The sequence below is a fragment of the Lithobates pipiens genome, unplaced genomic scaffold (assembly GCF_037356315.1).
Source record: "Lithobates pipiens isolate NorthernLeopardFrog02 unplaced genomic scaffold, aLitPip1_a1.2 Scaffold_18, whole genome shotgun sequence".
In the NCBI taxonomy this organism is placed as follows: domain Eukaryota; kingdom Metazoa; phylum Chordata; class Amphibia; order Anura; family Ranidae; genus Lithobates; species Lithobates pipiens.
In genome coordinates, this window is record NW_027507758.1 from 190511537 (window position 1) to 190539445 (window position 27909).

A 27909-nucleotide genomic window follows, 5' to 3' on the forward strand; every position below is an offset into this window, starting at 1 on the left:
AACTGAAACAAAACCACAAAAAAACACATTACAACCCCTAGACTGGTCATTGGAGTAACAAGCGGAAATTGTGCACCTGGCTGTGGGAAATGCTGTGTGCCTGGCTGTGGGGCTGAAACAAGGGAAGACCTGGGAAAATATCAGTGGCTCCTACATGGGTAGCGATACATTTACAAGACATACCACAGTGCTATGCATACAAGCGGCTCTTAAAGCACAGTTGTATGAGGACTTGCACTTCTAATGTTTTTCCAGACTTTATTATCTCACATTTTGGCTTTTAATGGGTTACGTTCTTATAACGTTTATCTATTTGAATCTGGTGTTTCTTTTTTCCACCTCCCGACTGGATGTTCCTCTCCAGCTAATGTTGTAGTGTTTATAGGACTCCTAGCTTTTCAGCTGCCATTTTATGTCAACAACACAAGCTGATCATTTCCCACCTGTTGCCTGATTCTGAAAACAAAAAGCTATTGTAACTCGGTTAGCGCCTGGGTTGCCATGACACCCTCATACATGACATGCTAAGCCCCCATAATCCACTTTCATTCTGTGAGTACCCCGCAGGGCAAGACCGTCACTTAGCAATGGCGGATTATGCACTTGGGAGTGGGAAAACATGGGACAGATAGTGGCTTATCTGCTGCAGGCCCTGAGGAAACGCTAAATTCCTCGCAAGTTGATAGCGGCTCTCTCGATCCAGAGCAATGTCTAACACTGACACTTCTCCAGTGCCAAGACTTAAATACCTTACATGGGTGCTACATACAACCTTTTTGACTAAATTCACAGTCACTATGTCTGACCTATTCTAGAGACTAGCTCCACTTCTGTATTCAGAGGGGGCTGTCAACTGCATGCACTCTTCTGCCTGACCTCCCCCTGATTATAATTCTTGCCATAAACCAGAATTGCCTGATACACTTTCTGTGGCACAAACCAAGGGTAATTTGGACTCTCTGGCAGAGGCGCCTTAAGATTTTTCTCCACCACTATATATAGAAATTACTTCTCTACCCTTTTGCTTTGGTGGATTCATTAATTGAGGTAGTGCGTACAAGTGTCTAGATCTAAATGTCTAGTGCTATACAGCCCCCATATTACCAAAAATGTCCTGAGAAGAGGGCCTTCTGTAGAAAGCCCTTTCTTTCTCTGGATCAGGCAAGCTGGGCCTGATACAATGATTGGCCAAACATGGAAAGGTTTTTCCCTCCCTCCTGAAAACTTTGAAGCCTTGTATCCTTTTGACGCAGAATTTAACAAACAATGGCCCATCCCCACTTGCATGAATCAAATATATCTATTGGGGGTACATCCTCCTTTAAAGTGGTTGTAAACCCTTACAACCAACTTTGACCTACAGGTAAGCCTAGATTAAGGCTTACCTGTAGGTCCAAGAAATATCTCCTAAACCTACATGGTTTAGGAGATATTTGCAGAAAGACAGGCACGCAGGCGCACTGAGCGCGCCGCGGTCAATGGCGTAATGCCGCGAGTGGCGGCTCCCGTGCGAATGCGCGGGAGTGACGGCTTCGCCGAATGACGGCGGCGGAGGAGCGAGACCCACTGAGAAGATGGATGCGCCGGACTACAGGGGACATCGGTGACTTCGCTGGCTCCTGTGTCAGGTAAGTGACACATAATGGGCTACTATGCGATGCATAGTAGTCCATTATGCTTTACCTTTGCAGGGAATGAAAGAGGAAGTAAACTCATCAGGGTTTACTTCCTCTTTAAAGATTCAGTATATAGGCCAGTGATTCTCAACTAGGGTTCCTCCAGAGGTTGGTAGGGGTTCCTTCAGCATTGGGCAACTTCTGCCTCTAAGGTAAGTTCCCACTGACACCATTGATCTTTTTAAATATCTGTAAGGATGTAGGTCTTCCCAATAACCACAAGTGTAAGGGCCATTCTTCCTACTGACCATCACACTAATGGATCACGGGTTGTAGATTTATCATTTTTAGCAGGGGTTCCCTCAGACCGCAGAACTATTTCAAGGGTTCCTCTGTGTTGAAAAGGTTGAGAAAGGCTGATATAGGCATTTGGAGGCTCTTCTCAAAACCTTGTTTGTGATTGCATGCCCTGCCCTACAGCTGGCCAATTAGACATGTGCAGAATGGAGAAATTTAGTTTTAATTTGTTATTTAAATTCTCTTTTTTAGTTATTCATTTAATCTGTTTTTCAAATTTGTTCTGTTAATTTTCGAAGTTTGAATTTTGGAAAAGACTGTTCTTTAGAATATTCTTTCTATTTTGTTCTATTCTGTTGTTTTTTCTATTCAATTATTTTCTATTTTATTGTAATCTATTTTGTTTCATCTATTCGTTTTCAAACTGTTCAAAATAAAATTTGGCATTCGAATTTGATTCAAAGTTACCATTCAAATTTATTCTATTCAAAATTCGGATTTCAGAAGACTGTTATACTCTCTTTTTCTGTTGTCCATGGCCGTAGGGGCTTTTCACCATAAGATAATCCAATTCCAAGTAATTTTCTCACCAGGTTTCCACTGGTTATTGGTTATCCTTGGTTACAGAGGCACAACAGAGGCTCTTTTGATTGGCTCCGTGCTGAAGTTCTCTTCTGGTCACCACAATGCAGTGAGACATGCTTCCTGAAGGTATCCAAGGTCCTGTGCACCTCTTCACTCCCCTCCCTGCCGGAGGAGTACCGTGATTTTAGTGATGTCTTTGATAAAGGTCAAGCTGGTAGTTTGCCTCCACACCGGTCGTATGATTGCGCAATTGACCTTCAACCTGGTGCCATACCTCCTCGTGGCCGGGTTTACCCTTTGTCGGTCTTGGAGGATAAGGCCATGGAGGAGTATGTTGCTGACGCACTTTCTCGAGGTTTCATCTGCAAATCCTCCTCTCCTGCTGGTGCTGGTTTCTTCTTTGTGAAGAAGAGTGGTGGTGAACTGAGACCTTGTATAGATTATAGGGGTCTCAATCGTGTCCTGATTAAGAATGCCTACCCAATTCCATTGATTACAGAGTTATTTGACCACCTCAAGGGAGCAACGGTTTTCATGAAGTTTGACTTGAGAGGGGCATACAATCTCGTGCACATTAAGGAGGGTGACGAGTGGAAAACTGTGTTTAATACCAGAACAGACCATTTTGAATACCTGGTAATGCCTTTTGGTCTTTGTAACTCCCCGGCAGTTTTCCAGGAATTTATTAACGATGTCCTCCGAGATTTGTTGCAATTATGTGTGGTGGTTTATCTCAATGATGTCCTCATATTTTCCAAGTCCCTGGAGAGCCACCACACAGATGTATGTCGTGTGCTTCAGAAACTAAGAGAGAACAATCTCTATTGTAAACTGGAGAAGTGCGAGTTCCATCGTGAACAGGTTACATTCCTGGGCTGTGTCATTTCCACTGCTGGTTTTTCGATGGACCCAGAGAAACTTTCGTCAGTCCTACAGTGTCCTCAACCCGTGGGTTTACGTCCTCTGCAGCGTTTCCTGGCTTTTGCCAACTACTGTTGGAAGTTTATTCGTAACTTCTCGTCTCTGGTCAAGCCCCTTACTGATATGACCAGAAAGGATGGTAACCCACAGAGTTGGTCTCCGGAGTCCATTAAGGCCTTTGAAACTCTCAAGGCTGCCTTTGTTTCGGCTCCTGTGTTGGCACATCCTGATCCTATGTTGCCTTTTATCCTAGAAGTTGATGCTTCTGAGACTGGAGTTGGCGCCCTTCTGTCTCAATGTCCTAACTCTGAGAGCGCTATGCATCCATGTGGCTACTTTTCCATGAAATTGTCACCTGCTGAGTGCAATTATGAGATTGGTGACAGAGAGCTGTTGGCGATCATTTTAGCCCTGAGAGAATGGAGACATCTCCTTGAAGGTTCCACTGTGCCTGTTCTTATTCTTACTGACCATAAGAATCTTACATTCTTGTCTGAGGCTAAGCGACTCTCTCCCAGAAGGGCGCGATGGGCTCTTTTCTTGTCGAGCTTTAATTACATTGTCTCATTCTTCCCCAGTACTAAGAATGTAAGGGCTGATGCCTTGTCACAACAATTTTCCTCCACTTCCAAGTTGGAGTTGGTTCCGGTTCCTATGATTCCTCCTGATCGTATCTTGGCTATGGTTCGCATCAGTCTTCTCCTTTGGGTGACAAAATTCTTGCTGCTCAGGTCCATGCTCCTCCTGAGAAACCTTGTGACCGCTGCTTTGTCCCAGAGAGTCTCCGTACTGCTGTGCTCCAGACTTACCATTCTCCTAAGGCAGCTGGCCATCCTGGGAAGAATCAACTCATTTGGGCCATGTCCCAACAATTCTGGTGGCCTAGTCTACGGGCTGATGTTACTGCCTTTGTAGCTGCCTTTGTAGCTGCCTGTCCCGTGTGTGCTCAGAGTAAGATACCACGACACCTTCCAGTGGGCCTCCTAAAACCCATACCCAATGGAGAGAGGCTCTGGACTCACCTGTCAATAGATTTTATTGTGGAGTTGCCCAACTCCCAAGGCAACACTGTTATTCTAATGGTGGTTGACCAGTTCTCAAAGATGTGTCCTTGTATTCCACTTAAGTTGCCTACCTCTAAGGAACTGGCTTCCATTTTTGCTCGGGAGATCTTTCGCTTACATGGGCTACCCAAGGTGATTGTCTCGGACAGAGGCAGTCAGTTTGTCTCCCGGTTCTGGCGAGCATTTTGTGCACAGTTGGGAATCCAGCTTGCGTTCTCTTCTGTGTATCACCTGCAGTCTAATTTCTGACCACCATAACAACTGATCAGACCTATTACCATGGGCAGAGTTTGCTCACAACAGTGCCTTGAATTCTGCCTCCCGATCGTCTCCATTTATGGCGAATTATGGTTTCCAACCTTCCATGTTGCCTGACTTGTTTGTTCCGCAGAGCATTCCTGCATTAGAGGAGCATCTCCGTGGTCTTCGTTCCACTTGGGTACAAGTCCAGGAGGCTTTGCGTCATGCTAATAATAGGTACAGACTCCATGCTGACCGTAGATGCCATCCTGCACCTTCCTACCAGGTTGGGGACAGGGTCTGGCTGTCCTCTTGCAACCTCCGGCTTCGTGTTCCCTCACTGAATTTTGCACCTCTGTTTATTGGGCCTTTCCGTATCCTTCGCAGGATTAACCCAGTGGCTTACGCGTTGGACCTTCCTCCTAGTATGCGCATCTCAAATGTGTTTCATGTCTCCTTATTGAAACCGTTGGTCTGTAACTGATTTACCCCCTCGGTGCCACACCCTCACCCTATTCAGGTTGAGAACCATGAGGAGTATGAGGTATAATCCATTGTTGACTCCCGTAGGTTCCCGTGGGCACATACAGTACCTGGTGCATTGCAAGGGGTACGGTCCGGAGGAACACTCCTGGGTTTCATCCTCGGACGTATATGCCCTTGTCCTCCTCCGTGTGTTCCATAGACGGTTTCCCCTCAAGCCCAGTGGCCCTCCGAGGGAGAGGGGTCATTGAGGAGGGGGTACTGTCAGGGCTGGCTTAGCCCTTCCTTTTCTGCGCTGGCTGCTCAGCTGTCGGCTAATTGCCAGCTCTCATCTCTCTCCACAGTTGCTAGCTGTTCCTGATCATGCTCATCTGACCTGCCTACTTAAAGTCCAGCTCACTTCACCTCTGCCTTCGCCTTGGTCACATCACAAGAAACCATCTCCTGCGGTTCTGTTTAAGGACTGGCTTGCTGATATCTCTTCTGGCTTCTTATCCTGCTCTACTTGGATCCCTGACTTCTGGCCTGGCTGTTTACCTGATCTGGTTATTGAACTCTGGCCTGGCTTACTACTCGATCCAGTTACTGGACTCTGGCTATGCTTTGACTACGCTTTTTCTTTAATTTAATTGTAATTTAATTGTACTTCTGTCTCAGTCTGATTCATGGTTTCTGACATATTATATTCTTTCTATTTTATTGTGTTCTATTGTTTTTTTTTTTTTTTATATTCCTTTCTTTTTTTTCTACTCTATTCTTTTCTATTCAAATGTATTCTATTAGAATTTCAGAAGGTTGTTATATTCTGTTCTATTGAATTCTTTTCTATTATCTATTCTATTCAAATTCTAATTGGCATTCAGATTTATTTGAATTTCTGAAGACGGTTATAGTCTTTATATTTTATTCTATTCCATTCTATTGTCTTTTTTTTTTTTTTTATTCAATTCTGTTCTTTTCTTTTCTATTCTAATCTATTTCATTTTGTTTATTCACGTTCAAATTTGGATACATCTGAATTATGAAAAATTCATCTGAACGGCCAATGTCACCTTATCAATTGCCCAAACTGTGCCTACTTGCGTTATAAGAATTCATGATAAACTTTCTCCTAAAGAAAGACAATCCAGATTAAAATTCAAAGTTACAACTTTTGCCACTAACCCTAATATTCTGTGTAGATTCCATACAGAACGTAAACTGCAAGATCTCCATATTGTCTTTACTTTCAATGCATATGCGCAGAATCCTATGGCTTAACGTTTGGGTAACCGAACTTGTGAAGGAAAGATGCTTTTTGCTCATGCCCTTTTGAGGGTAAACTTCTCTTTGGCAATTCCCTTGATGAATATATTGCAGCAGTTACTGAGGTGGGGGGAAGTTCAGATCCCATTATCCAGTTTCACAATTTCCTCTGGAATTTTTATCTCCTCCTGTATGGATATATCTGTTTGTCCCCTTCAGGTGCAGTCATCGACTACAGTGGTGTAATCAAAAGCAATCAGCGCAGTCAAACACTATTAAAATAAATAGATGAACCTTATATCCCCAATACAAATAATCATATTGCAGCTAAACACCATTCACTCCACCCCTATACCAGAACAATATTACATAATGATGTAGCGCAATGTCATCAATATCAACATAGATTGTACTTCCAGCCACCAAAGTGTATAAAACAAATATCTTCCTGTTGATCACATGCCATCTGTGCTCCGCATGCTGCGCCTTATGTGAAAAATGAATGCTCACCTCTAATATTTGACCTTAATGATTATTCAAGGTCAATTGCACTTTATGCCCTCTCCTGGGCTATGCTCGGAGTCGTTCCTGATTCACACATCCCACGCTTTTCCGCATATATACATTAATACCATGCAAGATAAATAGGAGCCTAATAATGATCTCCGTATAAAAGCTTAATGAAGCTAATAAATGCAAATACACTCACAAAAAAAAGGTACACAAAGCGCTATGAAACACTCATTGCTTTTATTAGTTTACATGGCAACATCCACCTCTCACCATAGACTCACCTGACGCAAAGATTGCCATGGTGTGATTTCCCTGACTTAGCTCCACCCCTATACACATTACGCCTAGAATCAGGCTTCCTCAGTAGCAGTAACCTTTTATAGTAGTAGTAAACTTTTATACAGAGAGCACTATTGGTCCCATTTTTATCTTGCATGGTATATGGTACAAGCGATGGATGTGTGTAGTTGATCCAAGAACAACCTTGTCAGTTGCTTGGATGCCTGTCTATTTTTTTTTTTTTTTTTATCCCAGTAAGGGTTTTAAAGAGGTTGATTTGTTTTATTACTCAAAATAAACTTTACATCATCCAGCTAGGAAAGCTGTTATTTCCATTAAATCAAATTACATAAACATTATTAGGACAATATTAAATCTAAGCTATATCTCCTACTGCACCTGCAATACAAAACTATTATAACTTTACTGGAACTAAGATTATAAGATTACGTTATTTTACTGTTAAAGCTAACTGTGTGTAAGACAATATTAAAACATGTGTACATCATGTACAATCATATTCTTTAGTTGGGTATTGTATAATTTCTTTGTATGAAAAAATTTGGTTTTCTTAAAGGTCGATAGCTGAAATAACATGAGAAAATAATTAACATGCAGTATAACTTATCTGATGTTGTGTTTGTAACATCACTGCTACCTTTTAATCCTTAACTTCTGCATTTTTAAGGGTTCAAAAGATATATATGACCATGAAATCTCTATTGATGCTGAGCACTACCTTCCTGTAGATGAGACAATGATACCCACAGGTAATATTCTATTTACTCTAGTCAATATGCTGTAGAGAAAGAAAGTAGGCAAGGATAGGTAGTGTATACCCATTATTTGCTGTGCTGGGAGATATTAGTGAACTGGCAAAATCTGGTACAAAAGGCTGTTTTATAGTTAGTTATGATTATTTAGTTAAAAAATATACCTCTTCCTAGTCTTCCTGCTAACAAAGATGCAGTTTAAAGGCCCTATCCCTAAAGCTTATATAAAAAGCAATTCAACAATACTTGTCCTCCTTGCTTGAATCCACATTTACAAAATGAATGTTGCTTTCTTGCACAGAAGGTTGCTTTTTACTACCAGGAGAAAGGAAAAGGAAAATAAGTTCTGTATTGGTATACATGAACAGCGAATCTCAAGTGTGGTGTTCTCATGCATAAAATAAAAAATGAAGCTGACCAAAGCAGCTGCAGGCCTCAATGTGATACCTGAATAAAAGATATAAACTAACATTTGTTTTTTACATAAGCTGCAAGAACAAGGCAAACAAAAAAACAAAAGGATCTATCATAAATACAGGTACTACAGTCGTTTTCAGTCCATTTTCTATTTTACTTTTTAAGTTTAAAAATGTATTTCTTTTCTTACATCAGGGGACACAGAACCATAGTAATAACTATGTGGGTTATATCGGCATATCAGGTGCTGGACACTGGCACGCCCCTTAAGGCGTGAACTTCCCCCATATAACCCCTCCCATTTCTGGGAGTCCTCAGTTTTTTCGCCAGTGTCTAAGGTGTGGGGCACGAGTAAGGATGTGTGTACTGAGCTCCACAGGCAGTAATCCTTTGATGTGAGCCAGCCATCCTGACCGGATCCATTCTGATCTCTCTGTAATGGACTAAATGAACAGTACCCGGGCCTCGTCATCCAAAGACACAAGGTTTTGCTTGCGAATGCTTTTAAGCTGGGCCCTGTGATCCAGTACTTTTTGGTAGTAAGGCCAATAAAAGTTTACTGGCAGGGTCTTCTCACAGGTCCAGGATTGCGGGATTACCAGAGTGTACCCCTGTTCCTGAAGGTTTCCTTTCAAGGTCTCGGAGCCTACCGTGAAGGGCGAAGATTGGGCTTTTTTTATCTCTGATAAAGCCCTGTGGCGGAAAGGTAGGGGAGATTTTCTGCAAGGAATCTCTCCTTCCATGTATTGTGTTGTCATGTATATGTGTCACCACTGGAGGCTGTATTGAGCACTCACCATTCTGATGCTGGAAACAGCAGAAGCTTTCACTCTCCTCTCCTTTCAAGCCAGCTCAGGCCCTCAGTTATGAAGGGGGGTCTGATCACTTCCTGGGTCCCCAGAGTGGCGGTTTTTGTTCCTTTGGATGCCAGCCCGTTGCCTCTTTTTAAAAAACAAAAAAACAACATTGTATTGTATAGCTAGTATTAATAGCAGTTATTGTACTGTACTATAGCGTAGCAAGTGAAACATTCTTTTTCTGGTACTGCCTCTGCTTTGTACTGTAAGCTATGAGTGACAAAGGGACCAGGAACCCCTCTAAGGGTTCTAAGGGGTTAATGGTATACAACAAACTAAAAACCCTTCCAAAAGAGTGCCTTCATCCCCGGGAGGTAAAAAGAAAAATACGGTCAGTTAGATGAAGCCGTCAAGGGTAGAACACTTCTGTCCCTGTATTTCATACAAACAGGTTTTTCTTCTACCATTTAAAAGATTATTGCTATGATGTCTCTCTATAGTAGGACTAAACATAGCAGATTCCCATCTAGTCCTCTGGGCCCTTTTGTTGAGGTACAGGAGGCTGGGAATCGGGTAGATCTTCCCAAATATTGGAAAATACTTATTTTTCCTCTTCAGGGGATCCTAACAGGGAGGGAGTAGCCGCACAAGTCAGGTGTTAGTCTACTCCCTTACTTAACCCTTTTGTTGCCCGTCGCAGGCTCTTGATGTAATAGGGTTCATTTGAACCTCCCCCACCTGGGAGTCCATTTAACATGGTGTCCTATGGAACAAGTTCTGTAGTGCAAATCTGCAAGAAGCAAAAAGTACTAAAAATGCATAGCTATGTATTCTGAATGGGAACATTTTTATGAAAGAAATGTCCAGCTATTAATGCTACAATTACCTCAGTGAGCAGAGTCTCACATGTCCAGTGGATAATGCACTGATGTTAAAGGATCCGGCAAGTTAAGATTTTCCTTTTAAAGACAAGATGTCTTTTGCAGTTCTGGCTGCAATTGGAGTAGCTGAGTCCATTAACCCCTTAACGTCTGCTCCACTATTGTGGTGGAGCACATTTTGAGTCACGCCAATGCATTGGAATGTGGACTCCAAGGGGTTAAGGAACAGGTGTGAGATACCTGAAAGTTCTGCCTGATCAGCAGGCCTGGCAAGGGGCTGGTGTATTTGAAGCACTGTGTCTCACAGCTGCTATGAAGGACTCGATCATTTAAGCCCTATGGCTTATACTTGGACTAGTGCATTTTTGCAGAGGTCTTGGGCTGAGATATTGGTCAGCCGAAGCACCAGGTGAAAACCCTTAGCCAGTCTGTGTCCCTTTCTGGGGTATGACTATTTAGAGTGGATAAGTACATCCAAAAGGGGTAAAGCTCTCTTTACAAGTACAAGGAGGTTCAAACAGTTCTCCTTTAATCATGCAGCCTCTCCTATGCCTGGGGTATCTGCCTTTAGGCAGTCTCAACGGTCTCAATCGTCAGGTTCAGGAGAAAGTTCCCAGGGGCAGCACCAGGATCTTGGAGGCAGAAAGCCCATGAAGCAAAATGCTAAGGCCTTCTCGTGAAGGAGCACCCCCACTTGTTTGAGTGAGGGGAAAGGTCCTGCGATTCTCAAAGTCTGGCAGGAACAATGTTAAGAGCAGAGTGATTTCTGTGATTTTTTTTTGATTTTTTTTTTCCTCTAGGTTACATCTAGAGTTTCAAGAGCCCAGATGGTCGGCTTTCGATCTGAGGGTCCAGGGTTCGGGTGCTGTTTGGGTGCTGTATGTGAGGTTCTTGGGGCTGCTGATGCGGCAGTCTTATGCAAGAGTGTCCGTCTCCTTAAAGAATGCTCCTAAGGTTCCAGAGAAAAAAAAAGGGAGAAAGAAGAGTAGTGTCTCTTTCTGGTCTCTGGATCATCTGTTATCCCAGTCGGTGATATCAGAGAGTCCCTTAGTGGAACGGGGGTTTTTGGCTCAAACCTTTTAAGGTCCCATAGCCAAGCAGAGAGGTAAGACCCACTCTAGATCTCGGAGATCTGAATCGGCACTTAAGCATCTGATCCTTTTATAATGCGATCGGCTGTGTCCATCCTGCAAGGAGGGGAGTTGTATATCTCAAAATGTGCCAACATTTCCCGCTTACCAGAAATCTCTTTTGAAATATATAAAAATATAAAATTATTTTTATCAATCGTGACACTGCCATTCGGCTTAGCCACAGCACTACGAGTGTTCTGAAAGATTCTGGCACCTCCTTTAGCCAGGTTAAAGGCTCAAGGCATAGCAGTCCTAGCCTATTAGAATATCTACTTTGAATAGATCATTCAGTCTCAGGTCTAAAACCAGAGTCTGATCTCAGCTGCAGATAGCTGAAATCTCTAGCTTGGATTCTCAACCTAGGAAGAGTCTCCTTAAAACCATCAAGGAGGTTGGGGGCTGGTTATAGATACCATACAGAAGAAGGTATTCTTACCCCAAACGTGAATCAGTTCCATTGTAGGACTAATTCAACTTGTCAGGAAAGGAAAATTCCTGCATTTTGGCTGCAGGAGATTTTTAGGGGAAATGGTGGCCTCCTTCAAGGCCGTCCCTTACGCGCAGTTTTATTCAAAGACTGCTTCAAGACACCATCCTGTTGGTCTGGAATAAAGAGGATTCAGGCTTTTGTTTCCAATACGCTTGGCTCCCGACATAGGTCAGAGCCTAAATTGGTGGTTGTTATCCAGCAGGAGGGAAAATCTTTATCCTGCAAGGTGTTAACAACAGATGCCAGCCTTCTAGGCTGGGGAGCAGCCCTGGAAGAAGATTCTGTCCAGGGGAGATGGTCCAGGTTAGAGGACCTCGCCTATCAACTTTGTTGTAAGTTTCAGGCAGTACATCTGGCCATAGAATCTTGGTGGTCAGATTACAGGACTGTCCTGACAGGATTCAGTCTGACAGAGCCATGGCAGTGGCTTACATCAAAAAATAAATAAATAAAAAAGGAGGTGAATAATGTTCTAGCGTTGGCAGAACACAACACTCCTTGCCTATGGGCAATTTTAATATTTCTGGAGTACTACTTGAGACGCTAACAATTATTTCCGGGAGAATGATCTCTTCACCCTGACATCTTCCTAGCAATATGTCAGATGGGGTACTCCGGACATGGACCTATTCCCGTCCACATTCATTAGTAAGGTTGACAACTTTATGTCAAACAAGGGGTCCACTAGCAGGGGGAACAGACGCATTAGTCTTCCCAGGGGATCAGTTCTCACTGATCTATGCATTTCCTCCAGCTCTGCTACTTCTGCTCCTTCTCCGCAGGATTAAGCAGGAACAGAAGAGGGTGATTCTGGTGGCCCCAGCCGGGTCCCAGAAGATCTGAATTTATTGAGATCATAAGGAGGGCAGTTGAAGTCCTTTGGACTCTGCCATTATAGCCAGACCTTCTTGCATAGGGTCCGGTATTTCATCCTACTTTACGGACAAGGAGTTTAACAGGTTTGACTCCCACTCTATAAAAGATCATGGGTGATCTCCTTCAGTAGTGTCTACTTTGACTAATGCCAGGAAGCCGGCTTCCAGAATCACTTACTATAGAATCTGGAAGGCATAGGTTTCTTGGTATGGATCCAGGGGTTGGCACCCCAGGAGGTATGTCAATAGACAGGATTCCTGATATGAAGCTAACCTTGACTTTTATCAAGAGCCAGATCCAGGCTGACGTCGATGTCTTTTCCTACAGCCTCTTGCTTCCCACTCTTGGTGCATAGCTTATTCAGGGGGTAACACAGTTTATTCCCCCTATCAAGGCACCTCTAAATCCTTAGGATTTAAGATTGGTCTTGTCGGCTTTGTTAAATCAGCCGTTTGAACCATAAAAGAAATTGTCTTGGTTCTTTGACAAGAAAGATAATCTTTTTGCTTGCCATTTCTTCTGCTAGTAGAGTATTGGAACTAACGGCTCTGTCTTGTAAGAGCCATATTTCATCATTTATAAGGACAAGGTGATTTGATGTGGTAACAGGTTTTCATTTAAACCAAGATATTATTCTTCCTTCTTTCTCCCCAGAAGCCTTAATCTGGGGAAGAGAAAGCACTACAGGCTCTTGATGTAGTAAGAGAGATCAGAATCTATTTAAGGGCAACCACTCAGGTTCAAACAGGTTTTGTTTGTACTGCCAGAGGGTCCAAGATATGGACGGGCAGTGTCAGGATCCACTATTTTCCAAATGGATTTGTCAGGTAGTTGATCAAGCTTCAGCTTAAAGAAGAAAATTCTTCCTTCTCATATTAAGAGCACACACATCCAGGGCAATTAGTGCCTCTTGGGTGGTGCATCATCAGGGCTCTATGGCTCAGATCTGTAAGAATGCAACATTGGTCTGGTTCAGACATTTATCCGATTTTTATTTTTTATTTTTTTCAAATTGATATTAAAGGTCATGAGGAGATTGTCTTTGGGCACAGCATACACTGCAGGCTGCAGTATGAGTCCTCTGGCCTCCTGTTTCCTTGATTCTGTCTCCCCCCCTTCAGTTGCCATTGCTATGGGACATCCCACATAGTTATTACTATGGTTCTGTGTCCCCTGAGTTAGAAAAGAAAATAGGATTTTTAAAACCGCTTACCCTTTGATGTACATCAGGGGACGCAGAGGTCCCTCCCTTCTTATACACTTTGATTGCTTGGCTACAAAACTGAGGACTCCCACTAATGGGAGGGGTTTTATGGGGGAAGTTCACGCCTTAAGGGGCGTGCCAGTGTCCAGCACCTCTTAACCCACATAGTTATTACTATGGTTTTGTGTCCCCCGATGTACATCAAAGAAAAGGATTTTACAAGTAAGCTGTTTTAAAAATCCTATTTTTTTGTACTGTATGAAATATTTATATTTAATGTGTCATATTTATTGACTTAAAATATTTTTTTTTAATCAAATATAAATTTTGAGTCTTGAACCTAATAAATAGACTTGAAGTGTAAAAAGGAGCAGAAAACAAAACCAATGTGTGATGCTGCAAAACGGGAAGCATATCCAGAATATATAATAAGCAAATAAATCTGTCCAATGTACATATATACACAATTTAAAAAAAATAACACACATTGATAAATTTATGCCGATTTGTTTTACAGAAACAGTCAAATGCTTTATGGTCACTTTAAGAGAGAATTGCAGCATATAGCATTTTTTTTTCTATTTCAAAATGACCTTATGTTAATCTATGGAGACAAATAATGAAGCTGCAATGCAATACAAGATTTGCTACTTGTCTCGGTAGCAATTTTTATTATTGTGGCATCTGCAAGTTTGGGACCCTACGTCTTTATACCTGTTTAAACTATTCAAGCTCTGTAGATTGGTGTAGTTTAGTGAACAATTACATCAACACATCAAGCAAATCCACCAATCTGCAGCATAAACTGAACTGAGGTTCATGCATGGTAATAACACAAGACTTTCAAGAATTTGACACTTATCTTTAGCTGTCAAGAGATTTATAATGAAGAAGTTAAAAAATTCAATGGGTAAACTTGTTAATCTGACCATAATCATCATAGAACTACAAATCTACACATTCGGTAATGTTATATACAATAGACAAATATAATTATGACCTATTAATGCATTATGATACTGCAATAACAGCAGTAGAAGTTTTGCAGTTAGTTGGTACTAAAAAAACAGGTGTGTTTTCCTTCCGTTCAACAAACTGCTTTATTCAGGTGTGTGCAGATGAAACCATCAGTTTTTTTTAAATCTTGTGTTAATGCTTTCATGTGTTCTCAACTCATAACTTAAATTTAGGTCACATGATTTAATCAGCTTCCCTTTGGTTTGTGACCTTATTTAGAGCATATCTTTTAGCTTAACTAATATTGTACTCACATGTGTGTATATATAGTATATTAGCTTGTGCATCTACAGTATCGCACAGTATAAAAATGAGTACGCCCCTCACATTTTTGTCAATATTTTATATCTTTTTATGTGACAACACTTAAGAAATTACACTTTGCTAAAATGGAAAGTAGTGAGTGTACAGCATGTATAACAGCGTAAATTTGCTGTCCCCTCAAAATAACTCAACACACATCCATTAACTGAACTGCTGGCAACAAAAGTGAGTACACCCCTAAGTGAAAATTTCCAAATTGAGCCCAATTAGCCATTTTCCCTCCCCGGTGTCATATGTCTCATTAATGTTACAAGGTCTCAGGTGTGAATGGGGAGCAGGTGTGTTAAATTTGGCGTTATCGCTCTCAGTCTCTCATACTGGTCACTGGAAGTTCAACATGGCACCTCCATGGCGAAGAACTCTCTGAGGATCTAAAAAAAAAGAATTGTAACTCTACATAAAGATGGCCTAGGCTATAAGAAGATTGCCAAGACCCTCCAACTTAGCTGCAGCACGGTGGCCAAGGCCATACAGTGTTTTAACAGGACAGGTTCCACTCAGAACAGGCCTTGCCATGGTTGACCAAAGCAGTTGAATGCACGTGCTCAGCGTCCTATCCAGAGGTTTCCTATAGTAAATAGACCATACCATACGCTCAGACCATACACTGTACACTGCATCAAATTGATCTGCATGGGAACCATGAATACCAACATGTACTGTGAAATACTGAAGCAGAGAATAACCCCCCTCCCTTCGGAGACTGGGCCGCAGGGCAGTGTTCCAACATAACGACCCCAAACACACCTCCAAGACGACCACTGCCTTGCTAAAGAAGCTAAGGGTTAAAGGTAATGGACTGGCCAAGCATGTCTCAAGACCAAACCCTATTGAGCTTCTGTGGGGCATCTTCAAACGAAAGATAAAGGAGCGCAAGGTCTCCAACATCCACCAGCTCTTTGTCATCATTCAGGAGTGGAAGAGGACTCCAGTGGCAATCTGTGACACTCTGGGGAACTCTATGCCCAAGAGGGTTAAGGCAGTGCTGGAAAATAATCGTGGCCAAACAAAATATTGCCACTTTGTGTCATGGGGCGGATACCTAACACAGGCATCCAGCACAGAGTAAACCGATCATTGGGCTGCACTAAAGGAATCAGGCTCAAAGGTAAGTGAAAATATATATATATTTATTAAGGATAAAGACACACATGCAAACCAAACACAGCAAACCATGAACAAGCAAGAATGCAAATAATACACAGCAACCCCAAAACCCTAACCTAATTATATACACACGGAAAGGGAACACGTATATAACAACAAGGCAGGGATGAGAGACAAGGGGAACAGGAGGCCAGGTGGATGAAGCAGAAGCAAGGGGAGCCAAGGCAGGAATCAGGGGACAAACAGAGTCCAGGACAGGGCAGGAAGCAGATCAGGAACAGGTTTCTGGCAACAGATCAGATCAGGCAGGGACAAGGCTTGCAGGAAGGAATTCTGAAGCACTGAGCCTCAGTGAAGGGCAGGCTTATATACTTCTAGCAATTCCACATCAGGTGGAGCTTGATCACTAGAATGCCCATTTGCTGGGAGACACCCGCTGGTGGCCACCAGATCCCGAAAAGAAACCGTGACACCAGCAGGCAATCCAAGCAATAACACTGTTCCTGACAGTTCCCTCCCCCCCCCCCCCCAAGGAGTGGCCTCCAGACACTCCATTCTGCCCTTGACCTGGCAGTGCATGTAAATGTGGAAAAGTCCCGGAAAGTCTCCCATGTGACTGCGGACTTCTTTGCGCTCTCCATCCGGGAGGCAGGAACACCTCTGGCTGGGAAGCCGGCACATTGGACTGGAAGGCCGGGACATCAGACTGGAAGGCATCGGACAGGAAGGCCAGGACATCGGACTGGAAGGCATCAGACTGGAAGGTCAGGACATCAGACTGGAAGGCATCTGACTGGAAGGCCGGGACATCAGACTGGAAGGCCGGGACATCAGACTGGAAGGCATCAGACTGGAAGGCCGGGACATCAGACTGGAAGGCATCTGACTGGAAGGCCGGGACATTAGACTGGAAGGCATCGGACTGGAAGGCCGGGACATCAGACTGAAAGGCATCGGACTGGAAGGCCGGGACATCAGACTGGAAGGCATCGAACTGGAAGGCCAGGACATCAGACTGGAAGGCATCGGACTGGAAGGCCAGGACATCAGACTGGAAGACATCGGACTGGAAGGCCGGGACATCAGACTGGAAGGCATCGGACTGGAAGGCCGGGACATCAGACTGGAAGGCTGGGACATCAGACTGGACAACAAGCAGAGACACTGGCACAACAGGCTGAACAGCAGGCATTGGAACATCAGGCGTGGAGGCAGGAGTGGGTGATGACAGAATGTTATGGGTTGGAAAAAACGTCCGTTTCTTTTTGGTTTTAGCAACTGAAGATTTGTATGTGGGTACAGGGCTGTAGGTAGTGGATGCAGCTGGTAAGAGCGAAGAGCGGAAGGATGGTAAAACAGAGGGAGCAGATTTTGAGGGGAGATTTAGTGGAACTGATGGAGGCAACCGAGAAGTAGCAGAGGGGTTAAAGGCTGAGTAGGTACAGCAGGAGGAAACAGGGTACTGGTACTTCATTGGTAGCAGGGTATATTGGTCGGAAATTGTGGTTGTTGGGGGGTAATAGAGAGGAAGATATCCTAGCAGGCTGGTATCTAGACACAGAAATGAATGGTTGGGAGCTGACAGAAGCTGAGTACAACAAGCTTGACCAGGCCTGTAATAATGGTTGCACAAAATCAGGTTTGCACACTGTTTGTCTGACCAGAGACTGCACTGAATCAATACATGCTGCAAGCACCTGTTGAGGACAAGCTGAGTATTGCTCAAAGAAAAAGGCAGAGTCATCTTCCAACAGCCACACCAAAGACTCTACCTGAGCTGCACTAAAAGGTGTATAGTCATCACCTCCACTAGAGGCATCAGACAGGGCCAACTCTGTACCGATCCGAATCAATGGCTGCACGTCCTCAAACAGAAAACTGCCCTGATCAACAAAAACATGGCCTATACTGATACATTCCAGCAGTTGCTCACCAGCAGGCGATCCAAGCAATAACACTGTTCCTGACACTTTGGCCCAATTTTGACATTTTCACTTAGGGGTGTACTTGCGTTTGTTGCCAGTGTTTTAGACAATGAATGGCTGTTAATGGCTGTGTGCTGAGTTCATTTGAAGGGGCAGCAAATTTACACTGTTAGGCCCACGAGGCGCCGGTGCAAACTCTGCTGAACGCATGTTTTTAAAAGCTGAAACCGGTGTTTACAAACCTGTTTTGCCACGTTTGAATGCAGCGTTTAGCTGCTCAAAAAACAGTATTATTTAACTATTTCAGCCATTTTGTGAGACCAGAGTGAGTAGCAGCAGCTGTGAGAGCAGCAGTGTACAGGTATTTAGCATGTCACTTGCCACATAGTTACATAGTTAGTAAGGTTGAATAAAGACACCAGTCCATCCAGTTCAACCTGAGTGATTGTCTACAATTGTCCCTATCCCTGTTCATTGCACACTCACATTGGTCCCTACCCTCAAGGAGCCCACAATCCAAGTTCCCCATATACTAGGGCCTTGGATTGTGGGCTCAGACAGAAGCCAATTAACCTACCTGCATGTCTTTGGAGTGTGGGAGAAAAACAGAGTACCCAGAGGAAACCCACGCAAGCACAGGAAGAACATGCAAACTCCAGGCAAGTAGTGTCGTGGGTAGGATTCAAACCAGTGACCCTTTTTACTGCTAGCCGAGAGTGCTAACCACTACACCACTGTGCCGCCCATCACCTGTCACAAGTTGTGGATTGTCCACTTGCCACAAGCTGTGGATTGTCCACTTGCCACAAACTGTGGCTTGTCCACTTGCCACAAGCTGTGGATTGTCCACTTGCCACAAGCTGTGGATTGTCCACTTGCCACAAGCTGTGGATTGTCCACTTGCCACAAGCTGTGGATTGTCCACTTGCCACAAGCTGTGGATTGTCCACTTGCCACGCCACTTGCCACAAGTTGTGGCTTGTCCACGTGCCACGTCATCTGCCACAAGTTGTGAATTGTCCACTGGCCACGTCACCTGCCACAAGTTGCTTGTTCAACTCTAACAATATATGGGTCAAATTCCAATTATACTTCGGATAACAGCAATGCTAGTAGTGTATTGGATTGGATCAAGGGCTCATTAGGGTATATAAATGGTTTATGAATCATTGCAAGCAATTACAATTGTTTAAAATATTTTTTTTATGTTTTTTCATCATTTGCCATAATTTTTGTGATTTTTAATGTAAAAAAATAGGGCACCTTTAAATGCGGTACAGGCGTTTTGCCGCATTTAGCAGCGTTTAGCATCTGAAACGTGGAACGCTTTTGCGTCTGAACCCATATTTTTGCTTCTGGAAAAACGAGGTTAAACACAACTGTCTAAAAACGCCAAAAAACAAGACTGTACATGGACACAAAGGATAACATTGAATGAGTTCAGGGGCAGTTGAAAAAAGTGTCCAACTGCCTCTGAATGTGCGTTTAACAGCGTCTCGTGTGCATGGGGCCTTATACAAGCTGTACATTTCTTCAGTGTTACATAGTTACATAGTAGGCGAGGTCGAAAAAAAGACGCAAGTCCATCAAGTCCAACCTATGTATATAATTATTTGTCAGTATTACATTGTATATACCTGTATGTTGTGGTCATTCAGGTGCTTATCTAATAGTTTCTTGAATTTATCGATGCTCCCCACTGAGACCACCGCCTATGGAAGGGAATTCCACATCCTTGCTGCTCTCACAGTAATGAACCCTCTACATAGTTTACAGTTAAACCTCTTTTCTTCTAATTTTAATGAGTCACCACGTGTCTTGTTAACCACTTGCTTACTGGCCACTTAAACCCCCCTCCTGCCCAGACCAATTTTCAGCTTTCAGCGCTGATGCACTTTGAATGACTATTGCGTGGCCATATAACACTGTACCCAAATGAAATTTTTATAATTTTTTTCCCACAAATAGAGCTTTCTTTTGGTGGTATTTAATTACAGCTGGGAGTTTTATTTTTTTAAACAAACAAAAAAAAATAAAAAATCATGTTTAACCACTTGCCGACCGGCGCACGACGATGTACGTCGACAGAATGGCACGGGCAGGCATAAGGGCTTACATGTACGTCCTTGCCTGCCCGCGGGTCGGGGGCCCGATCGGGCCCCCGCCCGGTGCCTGCGGCGGTTGGTATTCATTCGGGAGCGATCCCGGACGAGGGGACGGCCATTCATTCATGGCCACCCCCTCGCGATCGCTCCCGACGAATGAAAATGTCCCGTGACATCACTTCCTCTCCTGTAATGTAAACACAGGAGAGGAAGTGATGTATTCTCTCCTCTGTGTCTTTATTTTTCGTTCCGGCACCGAGGAGAGAGCATCGGTGAGTTGCACAAGCACTACACTACACAGTAGAACATGCCAGGCACACTCACACCCCCCCCTTTACCCCCCGATCACCCCCCAATTACCCCTGCCCCCCCAGTCACAGTGACACCAATTGCTTTTTTTTTTATTTATTTTTTTTGCATTGGTGTCATTTGTGACTGTAATAACTGTTAGGGCAGTTAGGGTTAGCCCCCTTTAGTTCTAATGTGCCCCCCTAACCCCCCCAATAAAGGTTTAACCCCGTGATCACCCCCCCTCGCCAGTGTCACTAAGGCTGGGTTCACATTGCAGCGGTTTATGAGAACGAATGTGATTCGCACCGCACTGCAGTGCAAATCACATCCGATCTCTGTGCGATTCGAGTTCAGCCATACAGATAGTATGGCTGAATTCGTGTCGCACCCGCCGCACCCGCCGCAAATTCGCACGGGACCCTTTTTTTGGCCCGCAGCAGAATCGGATCGCATTGGTGTTCACACCATGCGATCCGAGTTTGCAGATCGCACTGCGATATGCGAACTGATCTGGGGGTGTCATTAACATTTCACTGACACTCCCAGCAGTTCGCATAGGGCAGTGTGAACTGCCGCCGGGAGGCATGCGATGCGGGAACCCGCCGCGGATTCGTGGCGTTCCCGCATCGCTCCAGTGTGAACCCAGCCTAATAAGCGATCATTTTTCTGATCGCTGTATTAGTGTCACAGGTGACGCTAGTTAGGCAGGTAGGTATTTAGGTTCACCGCAGCTTTTTATAGCGCCAGCGACCCCCATATACTACCGCATAAAGCCCCCTGATTTCCCTCTAGTTAACCCTTTCACCAGTGATCACCATATAACTGTTACAGGTGACGCTGGTTGGTTAGTTATTTTTTTATAGTTTCAGGGCACCCGCCATTTATTACCTAATAAAGGTTTAACCCCCTGATCACCCGGCGGGTGTCATTTGTGACTGTAATAACTGTTAGGGCAGTTAGGGTTAGCTCCCTTTAGTTCTAAGGTACCCCCCTAACCCCCCCAATAAAGGTTTAACCCCGTGATCACCCCCCGTCGCCAGTGTCACTAAGGCTGGGTTCACATTGCAGCGGTTTATGAGAACGGATGTGATTCGCACCGCACTGCAGTGCAAATCACATCCGATCTCTGTGCGATTCGAGTTCAGCCATACAGATAGTATGGCTGAATTCGTGTCGCACCCGCCGCAAACTCACACGGGACCCTTTTTTTGGTCCGCAGCAGAATCGGATCGCATGGGTGTTCACACCATGCGATCCGAGTTTGCAGATCGCACTGCGATATGCGAACTGATCTGGGGGTGTCATTAACATTTCACTGACACTCCCAGCAGTTCGCATAGGGCGGTGTGAACTGCCGCCGGGAGGCATGCGATGCGGGAACCCGCCGCGCATTCGTGGCGTTCCCACATCGCTCCAGTGTGAACCCAGCCTAATAAGCGATCATTTTTCTGATCACTGTATTAGTGTCACAGGTGACGCTAGTTAGGCAGGTAGGTATTTAGGTTCGCCGCAGCTTTTTATAGCGCCAGGGACCCCCATATACTACCGCATAAAGCCCCCTGATTGCCCCCTAGTTAACCCTTTCACCAGTGATCACCATATAACTGTTACAGGTGACGCTGGTTGGTTAGTTATTTTTTTTATAGTTTCAGGGCACCCGCCATTTATTACCTAGTCTCACTAGTGTACCCCTAAATTTAGGGGTGTCTACTTTCCAAAATGGGGTCATTTGGGGGGGGTTTGTGCCATCTTGGCATTTTATGGCCTTCAAAACTGTAACGCCCTTAGAAAGCCTGAAGGCGGTGCTTGGTTTTCGGGGCCCCGTACGTGGCTAGGCTCCCAAAAAGTCCCACATATGTGGTATCCCCGTACTCAGGAGAAGCAGCAGAATTTATTTTGGGGTGTCATTTCACATATGCCCATGGCATGCGTGAGCAATATATCATTTAGTGACAACTTTGTGAAAAAAATAAAAAAAGTTTGTAAATTTCCCGCAACTTGTGGCAAAATATAAAATATTCCATGGACTCAACATGCCTCTCAGCAAATAGCTTGGGGTGTCTACTTTCTAAAATGGGGTCATTTGTGGGGGTTTTGTGCCATCTTGGCATTTTATGGCCTTCAAAACTGTAATAGGTAGTGAGGAGTGAAGTCAAATATTTACGCCCTTAGAAAACCTGAAGGCGGTTCTTGGTTTTCGGGGCCCCGTACGTGGCTAGGCTCCCAAAAAGTCCCACATATGTGGTATCCCCGTACTCAGGAGAAGCAGCAGAATTTAAAATTCTAATACTAAAATTGAGTTTATTGGATTTTTCTAATAACAAAAAGTAGAAAATATCATTTTTTTTCAAAATTTGCGGTCTTTTTACGTTTATATCGCAAAAAATAAAAATCGCAGAGGCAATCAAATACCATCAAAAGAAAGCTCTATTTGTGGGAAGAAAAGGACGCAAATTTTGTTTGGGTACAACATTGCATGACCGCGCAATTACCAGTTAAAGCAGCGCAGTGCCAAATTGTAAAAAGACCTCTGGTCATTTACCAGCAAAATGGTCCGGTCTGAAGGTGGTTAATAGTTTGTTATAAAATTTTGCAAACAGGCTATTTTTCTCTTCATTGAAATGCGCTGATGAGGCGGCACTGGTGGGCACTAATAGGCACAGATAAGGTGGCACTGATAGGCACAGATAAGGCAGTACTGATGGGCACAGATAAGGCGGCACTGATGGGCAAAGATGGGCACAGATAAGATGGCACTGATAGGTGGCATGGATGGGTGGCACTAAGGGGCACTGATAGGTACCACTGCTGGGCACTGATGGGCACTGGCAGATTACACTAATGGGCACGGATATGTGGCACTGAGGTGCAGCACTGTTGTTGAGGCAGATTGTGGGCACTGATAGGTGGCACTGTGGGCACTTATGGGTGGCACTGTGGGCACTGATTGGTGGCACTATGGGCACTGATGGGTGGCACTATGGGCACTGATGGGTGACACTTTTTTAATATCTAGGTGGCACTGGCAAGGGGCAGGTGGGCACTGATGAGCTGGCCGTGATCGGGACTGAAGTCCTTCTCACGGCCGCCAGTGATCGCCTTTTTTTTCTTTTCCTTGCGCTATCAGCGCGAGGAGGAAAAATAGCAGATTACCGGCTCTGTTGTGTCACATGATCAGCTGTCATTGGCTGACAGCTGATCATGTGGTAAGGGGTCGGGATCGACCCCTTGCTCCGATCCATGATCAGGCGAGTCTCATAGACTCGCTGATCCTCAGGGGGCGCGCAGGCCGCTCGTGCACGGGACGACGTCAATAGATAGTAGTAGTCCCGGCAAAGCAGGTCCGCGCTGTATCCGTCATTCGGCTATAGCGCGGATCTCTAGTGATTAAACTCCCTTCCTTGAAAAAGTTTTTTCATTTGTGGGCTCACCAGTATGGTATTTGTAAATTGAAATCGTATCCCCTCTTAAGCGTCTCCTCTCCAGCGAGAATAAGTTCAGTGCTCGCAACCTTTCCTCATAACTAATATCCTCCAGACCCTTTATTAGCTTTGTTGCCCTTCTTTGTACTCGCTCCATTTCCAGTACATCCCTTTTGAGGGATGGTGCCCAGAACTGGACAGCATACTCTAGGTGCGGCCGGACCAGAGTCCTGTAGAGCGGGAGAATTTATTTTTTTATCTCTGGAATTAATCCCCATTTTAATGCATGCCAATGTTCTGTTTGCTTTGTTAGCAGCAGCTTGGCATTGCATGCCATTGCTGAGCCTATCATCTACTAGGGCCCTAATAGAATGTGTTGTCACATGAAAAGATATAATAAAATATTTACAAAAATGTGAGGGGTGTACTCACTTTTGGGAAATACAGTGTGTGTGTGTGTGTGTGTGTGTGTGTGTATATATATATATATATCTCTCTATCATGTGTCTGTTTAAATTTCCTTGTTAACCACTTGAGTTACTGAGCATAAGGCCGCGTACACACGCGGGGACTGTTCGCCCAACTTTGTTCGTCAAACAGTTTGAGCGGACAGTCCGCTCAAAATTAGCATGGACGGACTTGGCCACACACGACGAACGAACAGTCCGCTGAAACTTGCGCGATGACGTGAACGGCACGTACGACGGGACTAGAAATACGACGTCCTATACACTGCAATGCAACCTTCGCCGTGTAAATCCTTTCTGAGCATGCGCGGAACTTAGTTTGACGAACAAGCCTACACACGGGCGGACTGTCCGCTCAAACTAAGTTTCAGCGGACAGTTTTACGGAATTTCCGAAAAACTTTGTTCGTCAGACTGTCCGCTGAAACTGTCCGCTGAAGCCCACACACGAGCGGACTGTCCGCCGAAACACTGTTCAGCGGACAAAGTTGAGCGAACAGTCCCCGCGTGTGTACGCGGCCTTATTGTTCCTAAATCCCCTGGGGTCCCCAAGCAATTCTTCTTTTTGGTGAAGTCTCTGTTCTGCACATTATATCTTTATATCTATATGTTTGTAGTGTAGCCTAACGAATTATAATTTTTTTATTTTTTTTGGGGAAGAATTGGGTTTTATTTTGATGGCAAATTTGTACACATATATTTTGCTTTGCTTTTATTAGAGAAAAATTTGGAAAGATGCATTTACCTGTAATTTTGTCCAATGCAGTGTTAACCTAATGTGTGCACTACAATATATTTACCACAACATTAGTGCAACAAAAATGACAGGTACCACTCAAGGCTCTTGCATCAGAAACCGCTAGCAGTGCCAACAAGCACAGAACTGGTCCCAGCTAAAAACATCCAATAGGGAAAAAAACATCCTAAAAGTCACACATCAGAGCAAAGCCCTGTGAGAAGGTATATGCCTCAGCCTGGGTTCCAACCATGAACCCTATGCCATGGCCCAATGCATTTTACTTTTCCCTGGAGTTCATGGAAGTCCCCATGATTAATCTCCAGGGGGCGGGGTAAAATGTGTTGGGGGCATGACCTGGTTGGAGCCTGAGGCTGTGCTACTTTTAGGACTTTCTTTCCCTACCACGTTAGTACAACTTTTATTGCAACATGGTTCTTTACCAAGCTGTGCTGCTGCTGCTACTGTTTTACATAGTGTAGTTAGTCTGGCTGAAATAGGACACAAGTTCATCTAGTTCAACCAAGAAAAAGGGGAAAACAAACAAAACATGTTTTTTACAATCCAAATACACAATTCCTTACCAACAGTTGATCCAGAGGAATGCAAAAAAAAAAAAAAAAACAGCATGATCCAATTTGCTCCAGCAGGAGAAAAAATTCCTTCCTGATCCCCAAGAGGCAATCAAATGTTCCTTGGATCAACTTTACCGATAAATGTTAGTATCCAGTTATAATATGTACATTTAGGAAAGAATCCAGACCTTTTTTTAAAACTACTTGCTTGTTTATCACCCGCTCTGCTCGATCCTGGATGGAACCTCCGGGTCACGGATTATCGCTGAAGTGCCTCACTTGGCGCAGCAATCCTGAGAGTAGGGGGAGCATACTAGCGCCCCCTACATATGGGAATAGGGACAAGGGAATTTCAGTTAGATTTTATAACAGTAATTAATTGGTTACTTACCTGGTCACCTGATCAATCCTCCAGAATATTCTACAGTTACATCAGGTGATCCAACGAACCTATGAAAATAAACAGAAGGTTATAAAAGGAAAACAACCAACGAATTTCTTCAGAACGACGGTTGCAACAGAAGAAAAAGGCGCCCCTACGTCGTTCTCTTACCTGCCTTGCATTCTTTGCTGCGTCAGCTAATGGAGAGGGCCTCTGCTCCGGATGGTGATGCCTGGATGAAGTTCTGTTTGTCTTCCGGCCCATCTACGGCTTCTTCACCTCCTTTGTCTACCCCTTTCCAGGCTGTAGTTCCAGGTCTTCCTCCTTCTTCATCCGCTCTGCCCTCCGCAGTTCTGATGCGATTATGCGATTCTGCTTGTCCTCAGGTCAGTCTTCAGCTTTTTCTCCGGCGTTGCCTCCTCCCTTCCATGCCATAATTCCGGGCCTTTCTCCTGTTTCCTCGGCTCTCCCCTCCGCCGTTCTGCCGCCATCTTTTTCAATTTCAGAGGATACAGTTGCTCAGCTGTCCTCTCTTCCTTCACAGTCCCTTCCTCCTATGGCTCCTCCTCCTGTGCATCAAATTATTCCCCCCTCCGGAAACTCAGAAGCTGGCTTCTTGGTTCCTCTGCCAATGAGTGATTCCTCCACTGCAGCGTCATCTGTTGCTAGGCAGACTTCGGAAAGCGATGCTGGAGCATGCGCAGTTGCCACTGGACGTCCACAGAGGAATAGACAGAGGCCGGTTCGCTGGATCGAATCCAGGTACCAGCCTGTGAAGAAGAAAGCAAAAGTTAAAGGTAACAATAATAGCTCCCAATTTCCTTGTAATTCTTCTTTTAATAATGACTTTTATATGCATTCTTTGAGAGTAAATGAGCAAGTTGCTGAAGGGATGGAAAATGTTATTTCGTCAGCTGTTCAGCTTACTAATAATTCATTCGCTGATAAAGATGATTTATTGCCGTCTGCTAATCTGATTGGTACTACACCTTTACCGAATAATTCTGTGCATAATGTTCCATCTCCTTCATTTTGCAATATATTGCCTTCTGTTTCTTTACCCTTACCTGATACTTTATCTGCTGTTTCTCATTCCACTCCTTCTGTTACAGAATCGCATAACTTATTAGCAAATTCTGCATCGCTTGCTGATGTACAGCCAGGAAGTTCTGCACAAGTTTCGTCTTTGACGACTGCATCTTCTCAGGCTGGTGTACAGCCTGGGGATAGAGGTGAGTCTGGACAATTACGTTCGTTGTTGTCTTTGTTTAATTCCTTTACGGATTATTTCAAGCGTTGCATTAACAATTTATCGGTTAATTCTGACTCTCCATTGTTGCAAGCTTGAAAGGATGTTGCTCCACCTATTTCAAATGTTATGCATTCAGAAGTTTTGCCTTTGGCGTTTTCTGCGCCGGCTATTACTCAGTTATCGGTTCCTTCAATCCCTGAGAGTTGCTTTAAAGAAGCATTGGTTTGCGAGTTGTCACCTCTTGGTTTTCATTTGTCAGCAACTGTTAAAGAGAAAATCTGGAAAGGTGATTATGTTGATATTCTTTCCCTTCTCCCTTCTTTTAAAGAGAACCGTTTAGAAAAAGAATCTGAAGATGACGGACGCAAATCGGCTCCTCGTTCTTTTAATAACTGGCTTCAAGCCTTTTGCATTTTTGCGAGCGTTATGGGTGAAAAACAACCTGAATTGTGTTGTGGAATGTTTCAACATGTTGAGATTATTCTTGAAGCTT

General features: G+C 44.1%; 1 protein-coding gene across 3 annotated transcripts in view; it reads left to right on the forward strand.

Moving 5' to 3' along the window:
- Nucleotides 1-27909, forward strand: part of GALM (galactose mutarotase) — a 155597-nt gene that overhangs the window by 105854 nt on the left and 21834 nt on the right. For all 3 annotated transcript variants that reach the window (XM_077486464.1, XM_077486465.1, XM_077486466.1), the window contains one exon: nucleotides 7932-8013. In XM_077486464.1, coding sequence (XP_077342590.1) covers nucleotides 7932-8013 — 82 coding nt within the window. The remainder of the gene's footprint in view (nucleotides 1-7931; nucleotides 8014-27909) is intronic.